The 12,643-nt window shown below is 37.5% G+C and overlaps 1 protein-coding gene across 4 annotated transcripts in view; it reads left to right on the forward strand.

The window, feature by feature from the left end:
- eys (EGF-like photoreceptor maintenance factor) overlaps nt 1-12,643 on the forward strand; it is a 166,654-nt gene that overhangs the window by 56,878 nt on the left and 97,133 nt on the right. For all 4 annotated transcript variants that reach the window (XM_085183233.1, XM_085183230.1, XM_085183231.1 and 1 more), the window contains 2 exons: nt 1,094-1,215; nt 2,061-2,320. In XM_085183233.1, coding sequence (XP_085039359.1) covers nt 1,094-1,215; nt 2,061-2,320 — 382 coding nt within the window. The remainder of the gene's footprint in view (nt 1-1,093; nt 1,216-2,060; nt 2,321-12,643) is intronic.

Below are 12,643 nucleotides of genomic sequence, written 5' to 3' on the forward strand. Positions count from 1 at the left end.
ATTATGTTCTATTGCCAGGGGTAAGGAATTGGAGTCTCCTGGAGGTATCTAATTTATCATGAGATGACGGCATTTTTCCCCACCACCATAAGGCCTACAGTGTACAAATTATATCAGACAAGGTTTAACAGCTCCCCTTCAGTGTATGAAATAAATATTAGCATGCATTCAACCGCAAGTACCCGGGACCTTTCGACAGAGGGTTGGCAATGATAAATCCCAAACAACCTTTGACCATATGACTACGTTCATAACGTATGCAAAGAGGAATTTAAATTAAGATGGCTTCTTGGAAAGTAATGGAAGAAAAACATTAATCTGTCTTGCTGCAATTCATTATTTTAGCACCGATTGCAGTGATGAAATAAAGGACAAGTGGTCCACATACTGTTTTGAATAGAGGAAAGGCAAGAAAATAAAATATTAGCAATGTTTGAGCTTTGTATAAAACGTTTTTTGAATCTAAAGTACTAACAACACATTTACTGGCTCCAGAATAAAAAAAAACAACAACAACCTGACAAAACTAAATCCAACGTGTTTTACATGTTTGCTTGGCTGTGAAAATATCCCTCAAAGAATATGCGGTGGTAATGCTGTACGCTTCATAAAGGTTTTGTATCATCGTATCTTGAATGTGATGGAAAAAAACAGGCTTGCATACTGTCCAGAGGGTGGGTGGTAGGAGGAATACATCAGCACGGTAATGTGGAAATGTAAGACAAGCATGACTCTTCCTCACTTTAAACAGATTTCCACAGGAAAGCTTTTTTTTGTGTGTGTGTGAGTAGGAGGTTTTATTCCGCAATGTTTTCAAGAACATTGAGATGAATTAAATCAAGTATATTAAGCATTGCAACATTTGTTTTTTAAAATGCAACCAATATAAATAACGAAACAAATGAGTGGCAAAATGCCTTCTGTCTGCTCCGTAACAACTTAATTAACAGTCCCTGCATGTGAGATGTGCCTACTGCTCTCCTAAATATTCGATTCTAACCACCTGAAATACTAACTCTACATAGTGCAGATGTGAAATGTGACTACTTTTCAGTGTTAATCTAATATTGTTTCCCTTTTTCTTATATCGCAGAGTTATGATTGTGTGTGTCGTTCTGGCTGGGAGGGGGAGTACTGCCAACAAGAAATTGATGAATGTTTATCACAACCCTGCAAAAACAACGCCACCTGCACAGACCTTCTCAACAGCTACAAGTAGGTGTGCGAGCTGGCTCGAGGGCAGCATCCTCGCGAGGTGCATCAGTCGCTTAAGAAATGCGGGGGGGGAAGAAGCCGTTCAGAGATAGCAATATGTCCTTCCACTGGCACCGGAGATAATGAATTGCAGATGGCAGGTAAAACAAATGAGTCAATCAATGGCTCACAGCATGAAAAGGTTTCAGGGGATCTGTGACTCATTGGAGGAAAAAGCTGGTGTATCTGCTTCGGCTAATGCCCGCTCTCACTGGGGAGACATAAAAATGCTTCAGGTAGAAAAGTTGGGGGATGGAAAGGAATGCAAGGTGGAGTGGTTTTAGTGCCCGGGTACTCACTGCCACCAAGTGGAGTATTCACCTGCCTTAAGAGCAGATACTTGAGATTTACATACACTGTGGTTGGCTCTCTGTTTCTCTGTCTCCATCTGTCTCTCTTTCTGTCTAGAACGCATACATTTCCATTAAATTCCCACTCAGCACTCTAACCTCTTGTGTCCTGCATTCAGCTGTCCAGAATTAAAAGCTGCTCTGACCAGTAGTGCAGTTAAACACTAAAATTTGTACTTTCTCTAACAGAGATCCAGGAGATCAGTGTGAAGAACGCGTGCACTGTAACACTGAGGTTTTGTGGGTAATTTAAATTACCAATAAAAAAAAAAAGCAAGCTATTCAGGAGTTTTTCTGCAGCAACTCCCAGAACATCTGCTAAATGCATTTTTAGCCTAATTGTCCCAAAGAGTATGACTGCCATAGCCTTTAGAACATTTTAAAAAGTGTTTATTCATTTAAATTTATGGCAAAATAACCTCTACTGTGTAACATCTCCTCTCTGGTGTATGTAAGGTGTTTGTGCTCACGAGGCTGGACAGGTGTGGACTGTACAGAGGATGTGAATGAGTGCAATTCTGGCCCTTGTCTAAATGGAGCTCAGTGTCAGGAGTCAGACATACCTGGGGAGTTCTCCTGCACCTGTCCCCCCTTCTTCAGTGGCCCCTTGTGCAACCAGCCTTATGACCCGTGTGACCCCCTCCACAATCCCTGCCTACACAACTCCACCTGCCTGACACGCTCCAATGGAACAGCTTCCTGCAGATGCCCAGCTGGTGAGTGAACTCGGCGCCGCAGCCTCGTACTCGTGGTGTTTTTATTTTCGACTTATTTCCCAGCATAATCGTAGAATTTTGTTCAACAGAATTGTTTAAAACTTGAGGGATTTAAAAATTACAAACAGCATAATTTTATTGGAATAAAAAGAAAGTAGCACTATCCATTTGAAAATTGTTTTTTTATCCCCCCTCTGAAATGTGCTTTTCCTCAAAGTTGCTGTAAAAGAAAGGTTTAATGTCTTTGTGTGCATGAATAAATTGGTAAAATGTGCTCCTGATACCTAAAAAATGTGCCATAAAGAAAACATACACGGGTGATTTAAAATAAGAGACATACTTTTTGCTGTAATATGGAGAAGAATATAAGTGGAATATGGCGAGTTTTTGCTATTATATGGGTTAAAAGGAGTGTTAGACCTAATGAAAGTAGAGTTTTTCATGCTCCACTTTAATTTTTGCATAAGAAATGGTCAACAAACCCAGACATTGGTGTCTTTTGCTTGCTTTTCTCCTCATTGCATTAAAACTAAATGAAACTTATTTAGCAGTAAATCTGTGTATCAGTGCCAGCTGGGTCATCATAATGCATACTATATTCTAAGGTAAAGACCTAACAGACACATGGTGAATCAGCAGGTACTACCACTCTTTAATATGATTCTTATTTATAAAAACATTACTGTATACAAGACACATAATCTTTTAGCAAGACCCAGTTAGTCTAATGTAAGTTCATGAGCACCTAAAATTTTTTGGACATTTTAATGAAATCATTGAACCACTTTGGTCTGTTTTATATGCATAATACATATTCTACATCACAATCTTTTATTCTTTTTGTTTGTTTGTTTTGAAGTCTAATCAATACACAAATTGGGAAATTGTCAGGGACAAATTACATCTTTTGTGCAAATTAACAGTATATCTGTAAAGTTGTTTAATCATTATTCACTGTCATCGTCATTATGTTTCTAGACTTTCTACCATTGCCTATGATTGGGCGATAAATTGGTGCATCCCTACCAATTGTTGCAGCAGGAACAATAGATGCTTGGCTAAAGACAGATGCTAATATTGAACGTCTTGAATTCACGCATGCATCCAAATATCTTAGAAATTACTCGTCACTGATAATGCAAAATTAGCTGTTTTTTCTTCAACATGTACATATTCTCAATATTCCCATTTACAAGCAGATTGCAAACTAACGCCCGTTCAAATTTGCAGCTAACAGACACAGAAGGATGAAAGAACTGTGGGTGACTAAGGAGTCAGACTGTAAATTATATTAAAAGAAAATAAAGCATTGACCTCGTTTAGTACTGGCTCCTTCTCGCTCATTCACATGCCCTCGCAGGCATAAATAACTCGGGCGTGCACATCCACTCAGATGTAAATGAAACACAGGAAAATCTGTTTTATGTTCAATTCATGAGATCAGTCAGGTTTTTGTTTCACAAGCAACATATTGGAATAAAACCATGGCAATGATCGTTTTCTTCGTTAAAATGATCTATTACGATGTTTATCAGTAAAATCTTGTTAGCTTGTAAATTGTAAATGAAATATCATTTTAACATAGGCTTTCATTATGGAGGTTAAGACGGTATAGGGTTATGTTGTACCTAATGGCTCCATCAGCAAAGAGATGAAAAGATGTTGCCAGATATAAATAGAGCGGCTGGGTTAGTTTCAGAAAGCTTCCTTCGAGAGGAATAGGAAATTAGGCGCTGCATACATTACACCAAGAGCTTTGCGTGGGTTTGGTTGTTTTCACTTCACACAACCGTGACTCACCTACTCTCCATTATTATTCACCTTAAATCCATCCTCCATAGCTACTACACAATAAACATAAAGGAACCCATGGCTTGATCCCAGTGCAGCTGTTTTAAAAACTTGTTATTTAGTATTCACTGTAGGTTATTTGTCAGGGAAACTGTCTAACACTATTGTTCAGACTAATTGAAAATAAAATTTGTCTGCATATGCATCTAAGATTTAGTACATTAAGCACATCCCAGTGCATAGACAAAAGCTTTTACACAATACAGCAAATATTGTCAAGGTAACTGAATTAAGGAGAATGATTTCTATGCTTTTAAATGACACTAAATGCTTGCAAATACTGTAACTATGTTCAGTGTAGCATCAGTAAGTGTTTATAAGAAGAAAATTGAGTTAAAAATTAAAATTCAGAACCTCTTATTTGTTTTTAGATACAGAGTCTTAAATATGTAAATAGAAACATGGCAGCTTCATTCTGTGGTTTTTGCAAAGATCAAGCGAGACCAATGATCCACATTCAAGTAAAGAGAGCATGTGCTCTTATATAAAGGCATGGTTAGCTGTTAAGGAAGTTGCACCATGGTAAAACAAGCCTCAGGATAAACATGAAGGCTTGTGTTGTTAATAAGGTTAGTTACTGAGATACAGTTAACTAAGATTAAATACATATTTTTAATTAATTATAACTTTGTATTAGCAAACACATGCAGGTGAATATAAGAATCTTTGCTAAAAACAACAATCAGATAAACAGTTTATGTAGTCTTGTGTTAAAAAATTTAAATGCAATGTAGGGAAACTTAACAATATCTTAAATACCATCTCCTGCATGGTGAAAATAATACAAACATGTAAATAAAATTAAAAAAGCACTTTGCTGCTACATCCATTCTGCTAATGTTGTTTACTTTAACCTTCTTTGCTCACATCTGGTTTTGTTCTGTAATAAACTGCTGCATATAACAAAACAAAAGTCGCTAATTTCAGCTGTTGGGTTGTAATGCATAATCCATGGTTGGAATAACAGGTGTTCTATTCTTTCCATTTCACCAGAATTGCATGAGTGCAACTGAAGAAGCACTGGTATTCATTGTGATGATGCCTCTGAGGCACTGCTAATGCTGCGATAATAGATGGCGGCTGTCAAACCTTTCATAGCCAGCCCTGTGACAGTATCTGATGGCTGCTGACAGGGGTCTTTTATAAAAGCTAAGTGCTTTAACTTTAGTGGTCATTATACCAAACTTGCTTTACTGAAGAGATTACAAAGTTGGCTGTGTGGTCTTAGCTTTCTCAAGAAACTTCACTAGACTCTACGCATCTAACAAAAAGGTTGATATCGCAAGTTTAGTGTTCATCAGCTTAGCAGGATCTAAAAGGCAGCAATTAGGCGGTTTCTACTGGGAGCGGCATTAAAGGGATTTGTAAAACACAGCCACAATGGAAATGAGTTCTGTCTACAAAGGTGTACTGTGAGAAGCTGGGGGCCAAAATAAAACCAGAGCAAGCTGAAAGACTCGTCTTGAAAAAACACAGGTGAAGCAGTTATCCTCTTTTGATTGTAGAGGGCTCCTGTAGGAAGTTTTTGTTCTTACTAGCAGAGACAGTCCGCTGAGGCTCTGGCCAGGAGGCCTAAGTCATCTTGCCTGACCAGCACAGATGTTCCACTTTCCTCTTAATGAGGAGCCTCAGCAGGGAGTGCCAAACCTGATAGAAGAGCAACCTGAAAATGGGAGAGTTAGGGTAGAAGGTTGAGGTGAGGGTTACTGGCCGACAACTGCAACAAATGAAACAAACAACACATGGCATCACTCAGCCAAGACTGCGGTACAAGGTAGAGTTGCATCAGAGTCTCGCACACAATCTATAGTCTGTGCTGTCCTTGCTCGGTTTGCTGAATTCCTTGAGCAAAGACAAGTTCACATGTGTAAACTTTAATCTTATCTTGGACCTTTCCTGCACATTCTCTGCCTCTGCCGTTTAGTCAAGGCTCCATCCACTTAAACTATCTGAAGAGCGGAAAGGCTATATTTATGCTTTTTTCCCTTTGAATTTAATTAATAGAAACTACAGCTTAATTAATAAAACTTCAGCTTTAGTCATTTTTCTTTGAGATTTGTGTCAGTGGAGTTCAATTTTGAGTTACCTTTTTTTTCTTTATTTTTTTTTAATCACTGAGATTGTAAATAATTCTCACATAGTTACTTTATGTAGTTCTCATGGATTTTGTAAAACTGATTATAGGATTCCTTCGAGACTTCAAGACAAAACATGTCAAAACATTCTAACCTTTTGATAATTACATCAGAATTACTGATTATTATTCTGGATGTGAAATATTTATAATTGTCTATTATTTAAAATGATAATATTCTATGGATTAGATTAATAGATTGTCATTCTAGTTTCATTCATAGGTTCTTTAGGATGGCATTTTCAATGGATATCACACTATGCCACTGCAGCACTTAACGTTTTAGACTTGTTAGTTAAAGTGCCTATATTAATTATGAGCTTTTTATTGGTTTTTGGGTGACAAGTTGGCATTTTTAAGTGTTAAACGTGAGCTGTGTGATATGAGGACAATCACTTTGCCTCTAGTCCATTATATGAAGTGGAGACTTTTTCTTTTTTCATTTTTGCAGTACAGGGAATTAATTCAAAAGCATTGTGTGGTCTCTTCACATGGAAAAACCATTTGGTCTCCATGGTTCAGAATATACCCAGAGGTGTTCCTGGCCAGATGGAGAACAAACCCCTTTATTTGCATGGCATGCTACACTAGCCTTCACCTTCCACAAGATTGAGATTGTGTCCTACCAAACAGTTGGTTAATGAGCTACTGTGGAGCTATGCCAACAAGAGAACTGACACATAGCTAATATGATACTGAAAAAGATGTGTGGAAAATATGTGTTGCCAAAATGTGTTGGAAAAAGTCTCAGTAGATTCATTTTAGGTGATTATTCTTTTTTATAGAGGGGGCAGACTATATGACTTATAGCGGACATGTGTCAGTTAATAAACCAGATGCCCTGGCAGATGTATAGCAAGATCACTGAGACTTTTCATTATCTTAGTATAAGGAATTAGAGATACAGATAGTGTAGGTTCAGTCAACTTAGTGTATTTTGCCCTTTATAGTGTGCTGTTCTAGACTTTATGATGAGCTTTTTTATGATAATTACCGCATGCAATCCACATTATCTGCTCTAGTTTGTATTAGTTCATTTATAAAAATGAATAAAGTGTCAAACCAGGATTGGAAATCTCTTCTAAGTAAATGACCTGGCTGACATACCCTTTAGCATTTAGAGCATATCAGTTACATATAAGACACTTGCATACTGTACAGAAACCAAAAAAAGCTTATATATGTTACGACTCATCACTTCCCAGCTTATTTTAACAAAACCAATGTAATGTGACTATGAGCCTGCACAGTAGCCATTCGCTTCTCATAGCACAATTACTGAGATTAAAGGTGTTCCAAATAAATCTTTCTCACAGAATAATGGACCACAGAGAGGCAGTCAGTGGCCATATTGTATTTTAATCAGAGTTCATGTCATGTAAATCACAGCTCCATTTGGGAAACTATTGTCTGGTCTAATATTCCTCACAGTGAAGGCACACAAAGAAGTGGGAAAATATTCAAATGTAGCCGGTGTTCGACCTCAGTATGAGAGCGTGCCCCTTCAGTTGGCAAAGGTCTCACCACACTAGTGATATTCCATTGCTGAGGGCAAAGGTGGTTCTCTTCTTCCACTGTAGCTTTGAAAGCTGTTTCCAGATCAAACAACAGCTGCAGGGGGAAAAAGACAGGAAAAAAGCATCAGTGATCACATAGTAGTGTGAGAGGATTTCCCTTCATGAAAATTCTTCATCATTATTTGATTTAACCAGATTGGTGTTTAACCCCTGAATGCCTAACAGCATGTAAAATGCCCAAATAGTCTCTGAATAAATATGTGGAAGCTACTACAGATCTGACTGAATGTTTTGTTTTTTTTTTAATATACACCATAGGTTTACTTTTAGAAGCTGCGAGATATCATTGAGCAAAGTGTATACATCAGTATCCATAATGACAGTTGCTTAGCACTGATGTGGATATTAGACACACTTTGTTTTTGTACTACAGGTTTGCATAGGTATTCAATTATACGTGCATTTAAAACAAGATGGCAACAGCCTGACAGCAGAAAGAAGAGCACCATTGTTTGTGTGTTTTGCTAAACAACAGGGAAGAAACTCACAAAAATAAGATGACGCGTGTAATCTCTTAACAAAAATAGGGCATGGGACATATAATACAATATATACACCATAAAATACATGCAGGACAAGGTCGCTGAAGCATGAACCGTTGATTTGCTTGCTCTAAGCAGAGAAAGGCATAAGCTACATAAAGTCTGCCTTGTCTGGAACAACCATACAGCCTGAAATGATTGACAGTGATATGATATAGACATGTCGCAGGTTACTTGTGGTGTAGTGTATATGGGTAGCTGTTGTTGGTATCAGTGATTTTAAATTTTATAGTTTGCTCTACAGACAATAGTTGATCCTGATTTTTCAAAAATAAATACGTTTCTTATTGTGTTACAAACCAACATATCTTGTGACTAAGGCAAAAGAAATTTAACAGTAGACCTGGTGTCTTCTATGGGAATATGTTTCCTAATGTTAAAAAATGTCTTCTAGTGAAAAGATGTAAAAATGAGAACATTTTCTTTTTTTGTATTTCTGTCATGGGAACTGCAATACACTGCTGTACCAAAGTTTCTCTTTAGCTCATGACACTCACTGCTGTAAGCACAGTGTTACAGCCTAAGGTGACCTAGATGAGTGCATCTGCATTCATACCAAGTCGGAATAGTCAGAATTGTTTTATATTGGCATGCAATCCTCATTTCTCTGTGAAAATTATACACCATGTTTAGGCATAATCAATAACTGTAACTTTTGACTGATAATATGTGGGGAAATACAATTTTTAAGCTTAAGGACTAAGCTAATACCCAACATTTCCACCTTAAAAAAACTAAACAAACAAACAAAAAAGATGAATTACCCGTAGAACTTGGGCAGACAGATATCTAACTAGCTAGCTAGCACTACATCGTGCTAGCTAGCTATAAATGTAGCTAGCTATTTATTAAGCTATTTGGCTTTGTGGCTATTTACATAGTTATCATTAAAAAGAGAGAGGGAGGTAACAAAATTGCTCATCTGCAACAATGATGTTTACTAATGTATGATGATCATAAGGAGAGACAGCCAGTGCAGAATTGTATGCTCACCGCTTTATTAGCTACACTTGTTCAGCTACTTGTTATTGCAAATATCTAATAATTAAAACACCACTTCCTAATTCCCTTTATGATGACCCCAGTGTATTATTTTTCTGACGGCTTCCTCTGACAGGAAAATGTGTCACAAAGCTAAAATCATCTCAAACTGTCTTCTTCAACATGACCGCAAGTTCACCTCCATAGTCTTCACATCTCAGTACCTAGGTTCAGTCCAAAAAAATAATTAAGGCTGCTCTGAAGGCAAAAAGGGGGTCCAGACCGGTATAAGCAAGGTATAACTAATAAACTGTCAATTCCATTAAATGTGAATTGTAATGTTTATGATAGACTTTCAAAGATTTAAAACTAAGGATTAAGTCAAAAAGCAAATGCAAAACACAACTGTCTGATTTGTAGGCAAGCATGGTGTTTCCTCACATTTTGCACCTTAAACCTTTTGCGTTGTATGAAAGACAAGGTGATAGGCTTCAGGCCCAAACATATGAATCAGCAAACCTAAATGCCAAGCAGAAAGCTGTAGTCATCATGGTGAAGAGTGTTGATTCTCAGTGGCATTTGTAGTGCTTTCAGCCCTCTCACCCCACAGAGTGCCATTTGATTTAATGAATTTTTCTAAGCAAAATTGCCTAACAAAGCTAGTTCAAAGCATAACCTGATTGTTCTTTTATTTGTAATTCAAGAGGTACGGTGTCATGGTTATGAAGAGTGTGCATGATATAATAAAAGTCCAAAATCTCATATTTCCCCATTATTTCAGACCATTTAAAGTGCCTGTATTTGGTGCAGACCTCAGAGACGAGATACCTTCACTCAGGCTTTTCCACAAAGGGTTTTTTTTTCCCGTCTTTTTGTAAACTTCTTCATTCTGTAACATTTGGTTTCACAGCATGAATGATTTTCCAAATGGACAGGGGGCAATGGTCAGAGTCGGAGAGGGCCAAATCTTTGACAGACCATAAAACAAGCAGTTTGTCGTTTTATGACAGCCAAAACTTACTACATATAAACATATAAACCAAAGTTAACAGCTTTAATTTGTAGATTAGTCATTAAAATAAATAATATGACTAAAGCTAGAGAAACAAACAAACCATAACATCAAGAGTGTACATAGGGCCAGACATCAGTTGTGAAGAAGTAGTTTCATTTATACTAAAAGTATGAAATAGCAGCAGGTCTGCAGCAGCTGTACAGTAAACAAATTTTAAATAAACTCAGTGTTTAATCATTTTGTTCCTGCAATAGTTGTGCCGAAGAGGTGGTCCAGGTGTGTAGCAGTGGGGTAAATTGGCTGCAGTAGCTGGTATTTACATGCAAAGGATTTCTATTCTTAACCCACTTCTTCAAGTAACCCAGTTTTTGGTCTTTGCATGTAAAGGACCTTCAAGCATACTCTTTTCTGTTTTTATTTCTATTCGTGTTGCTGCATTTTAAATAAATATAACTAAAATAATGTGACAGGGACTTGAAAAGAATCCAAGATGTCCAACAGTGTTCCATCAGTGGTGCTGGGATGGTTTGGTTTACAATACAATTGCTTTACAATACAAGAGTATTGCAATTTATCACCCATTGTATTATCCTGATACAGCAATTCTGTAGTACAAGACAATGCAAAATGCTTCTCACTTCCTGCTGAGAAGCAAAAAGCAAGAATTATGATATTGATCATAAAACACAGTAAAGCGATATTTTATATATAATCTTTTAATTATTTATTTTAATGACAGCTGAAAATAGCTTAGTTGTCTGTGCAGAATGTCTGTTTTTTGTAATGTTCTCTGTATTTGCGATTATTTCACACTTATTTTCACAATTTTTGCACATTGCATTTTTAGGGCCTTTATGAGTTTGGATACTGTAAATCTCGCTCTGATCTTGTGTCATAAATCTAAAATCCAGCCACTGACTGGCAAATTAAAAAGTGCAGTAGGTTAACTAAAACTCGTGAGGCCAGGCACAAAACTCGCAACCCTAGTTTCAACATTACAATCCTGCTCCTGGATTAAGCCACCAGTGACATCTAACATTTTGATGCATGACGGCACACAGACGCCGCCGCAGACAGAGATCGTAATCTGTACTGCAGAAACGCTGCGTTATAAAATTTTTAAATGAGCCCCTTCTGAGAAACGGTTACATCAGACTGACAGAAGACAACAGTCACCAATGTAGCAGTCCAAGCTAAGCTCGCTCTCTCAAAATGGAGACATTCCTCATATTTCAATTGAAATGTCAATCAAAGTTAGTTGGCTATCCACTTGGGATCACCCGCAATTTCTTCTCCTCCGAGATATTTACTGGCAGCAGCCGTGATCACATACTGTAGCTCTTGCCAGATGATGGAATGACTACATGAGCCACGCGCCTTGGGTATCCCGCTCTGTACTCTGTCAAAGAGAAGCCTCAAGTCACTGCTTAGTAGCAGAAGATGCATTACATTGCAGTGACATTCGAAATAGTCCCCAAGGTGCTTCACCATCGCTTTGACTGACAGACCAGCATGGGAAACTTGTGCTGTCCCATAATTCACCAGATGCTCTGTGCTGTCTCTGGTTTCCTCTTCATGGATTCCTCTTCATTCATACATCCCAAGATGCACAGAGTTGTGTCACTTACCCTGCATTCCATTTTCCTTTAGGAAATTCATTATTCATAGTGTATTTTTTCTTCTAATTTTAAACACATTGGAGACTACAAATAATCACAACTCCTGCATCTGTATATTTTGAAGTAAAGCTGAAAAAGAAAAAGGCAGTATATAGTCACCTCCTGATATTACACAGAGGACTGAAGACCCTGTATGACCTTGCTAGACTGTTTCCATGAATTCCAAAAATAGCCAAAATGTCATATTCAATACTTTGAATGATTTCTTCCTGTATGGCTCGAGTCTCACATTTTTTAAACATGCCAGATTAAAACACATGCTCTCCTGTCTTAAACAATTCTCAGGAACCTCATCATTATGAATAGATGTACTTCTCTGGGCATAAAATTTACTATGTGCAAAACCCATTACAGTTCAAAAATATGTAATTCTATCTTGAAGCACTGGGAGTAACATAATGAGACAAGAAAACAATAAGGGCACTCACACACTCATTATGGGTTAGTTATATTAACCCTTTGCTATGCTTGCATTACATTTAATTATGCTCGGCAGATGGTGCTCTGCAGGGGAAACACAGTAGTCGTTGTTGGGAGTCTGAGC

Source organism: Neolamprologus multifasciatus, chromosome 13 (assembly GCF_963576455.1).
Source record: "Neolamprologus multifasciatus chromosome 13, fNeoMul1.2, whole genome shotgun sequence".
Classification (NCBI taxonomy): Eukaryota; Metazoa; Chordata; class Actinopteri; order Cichliformes; family Cichlidae; genus Neolamprologus; species Neolamprologus multifasciatus.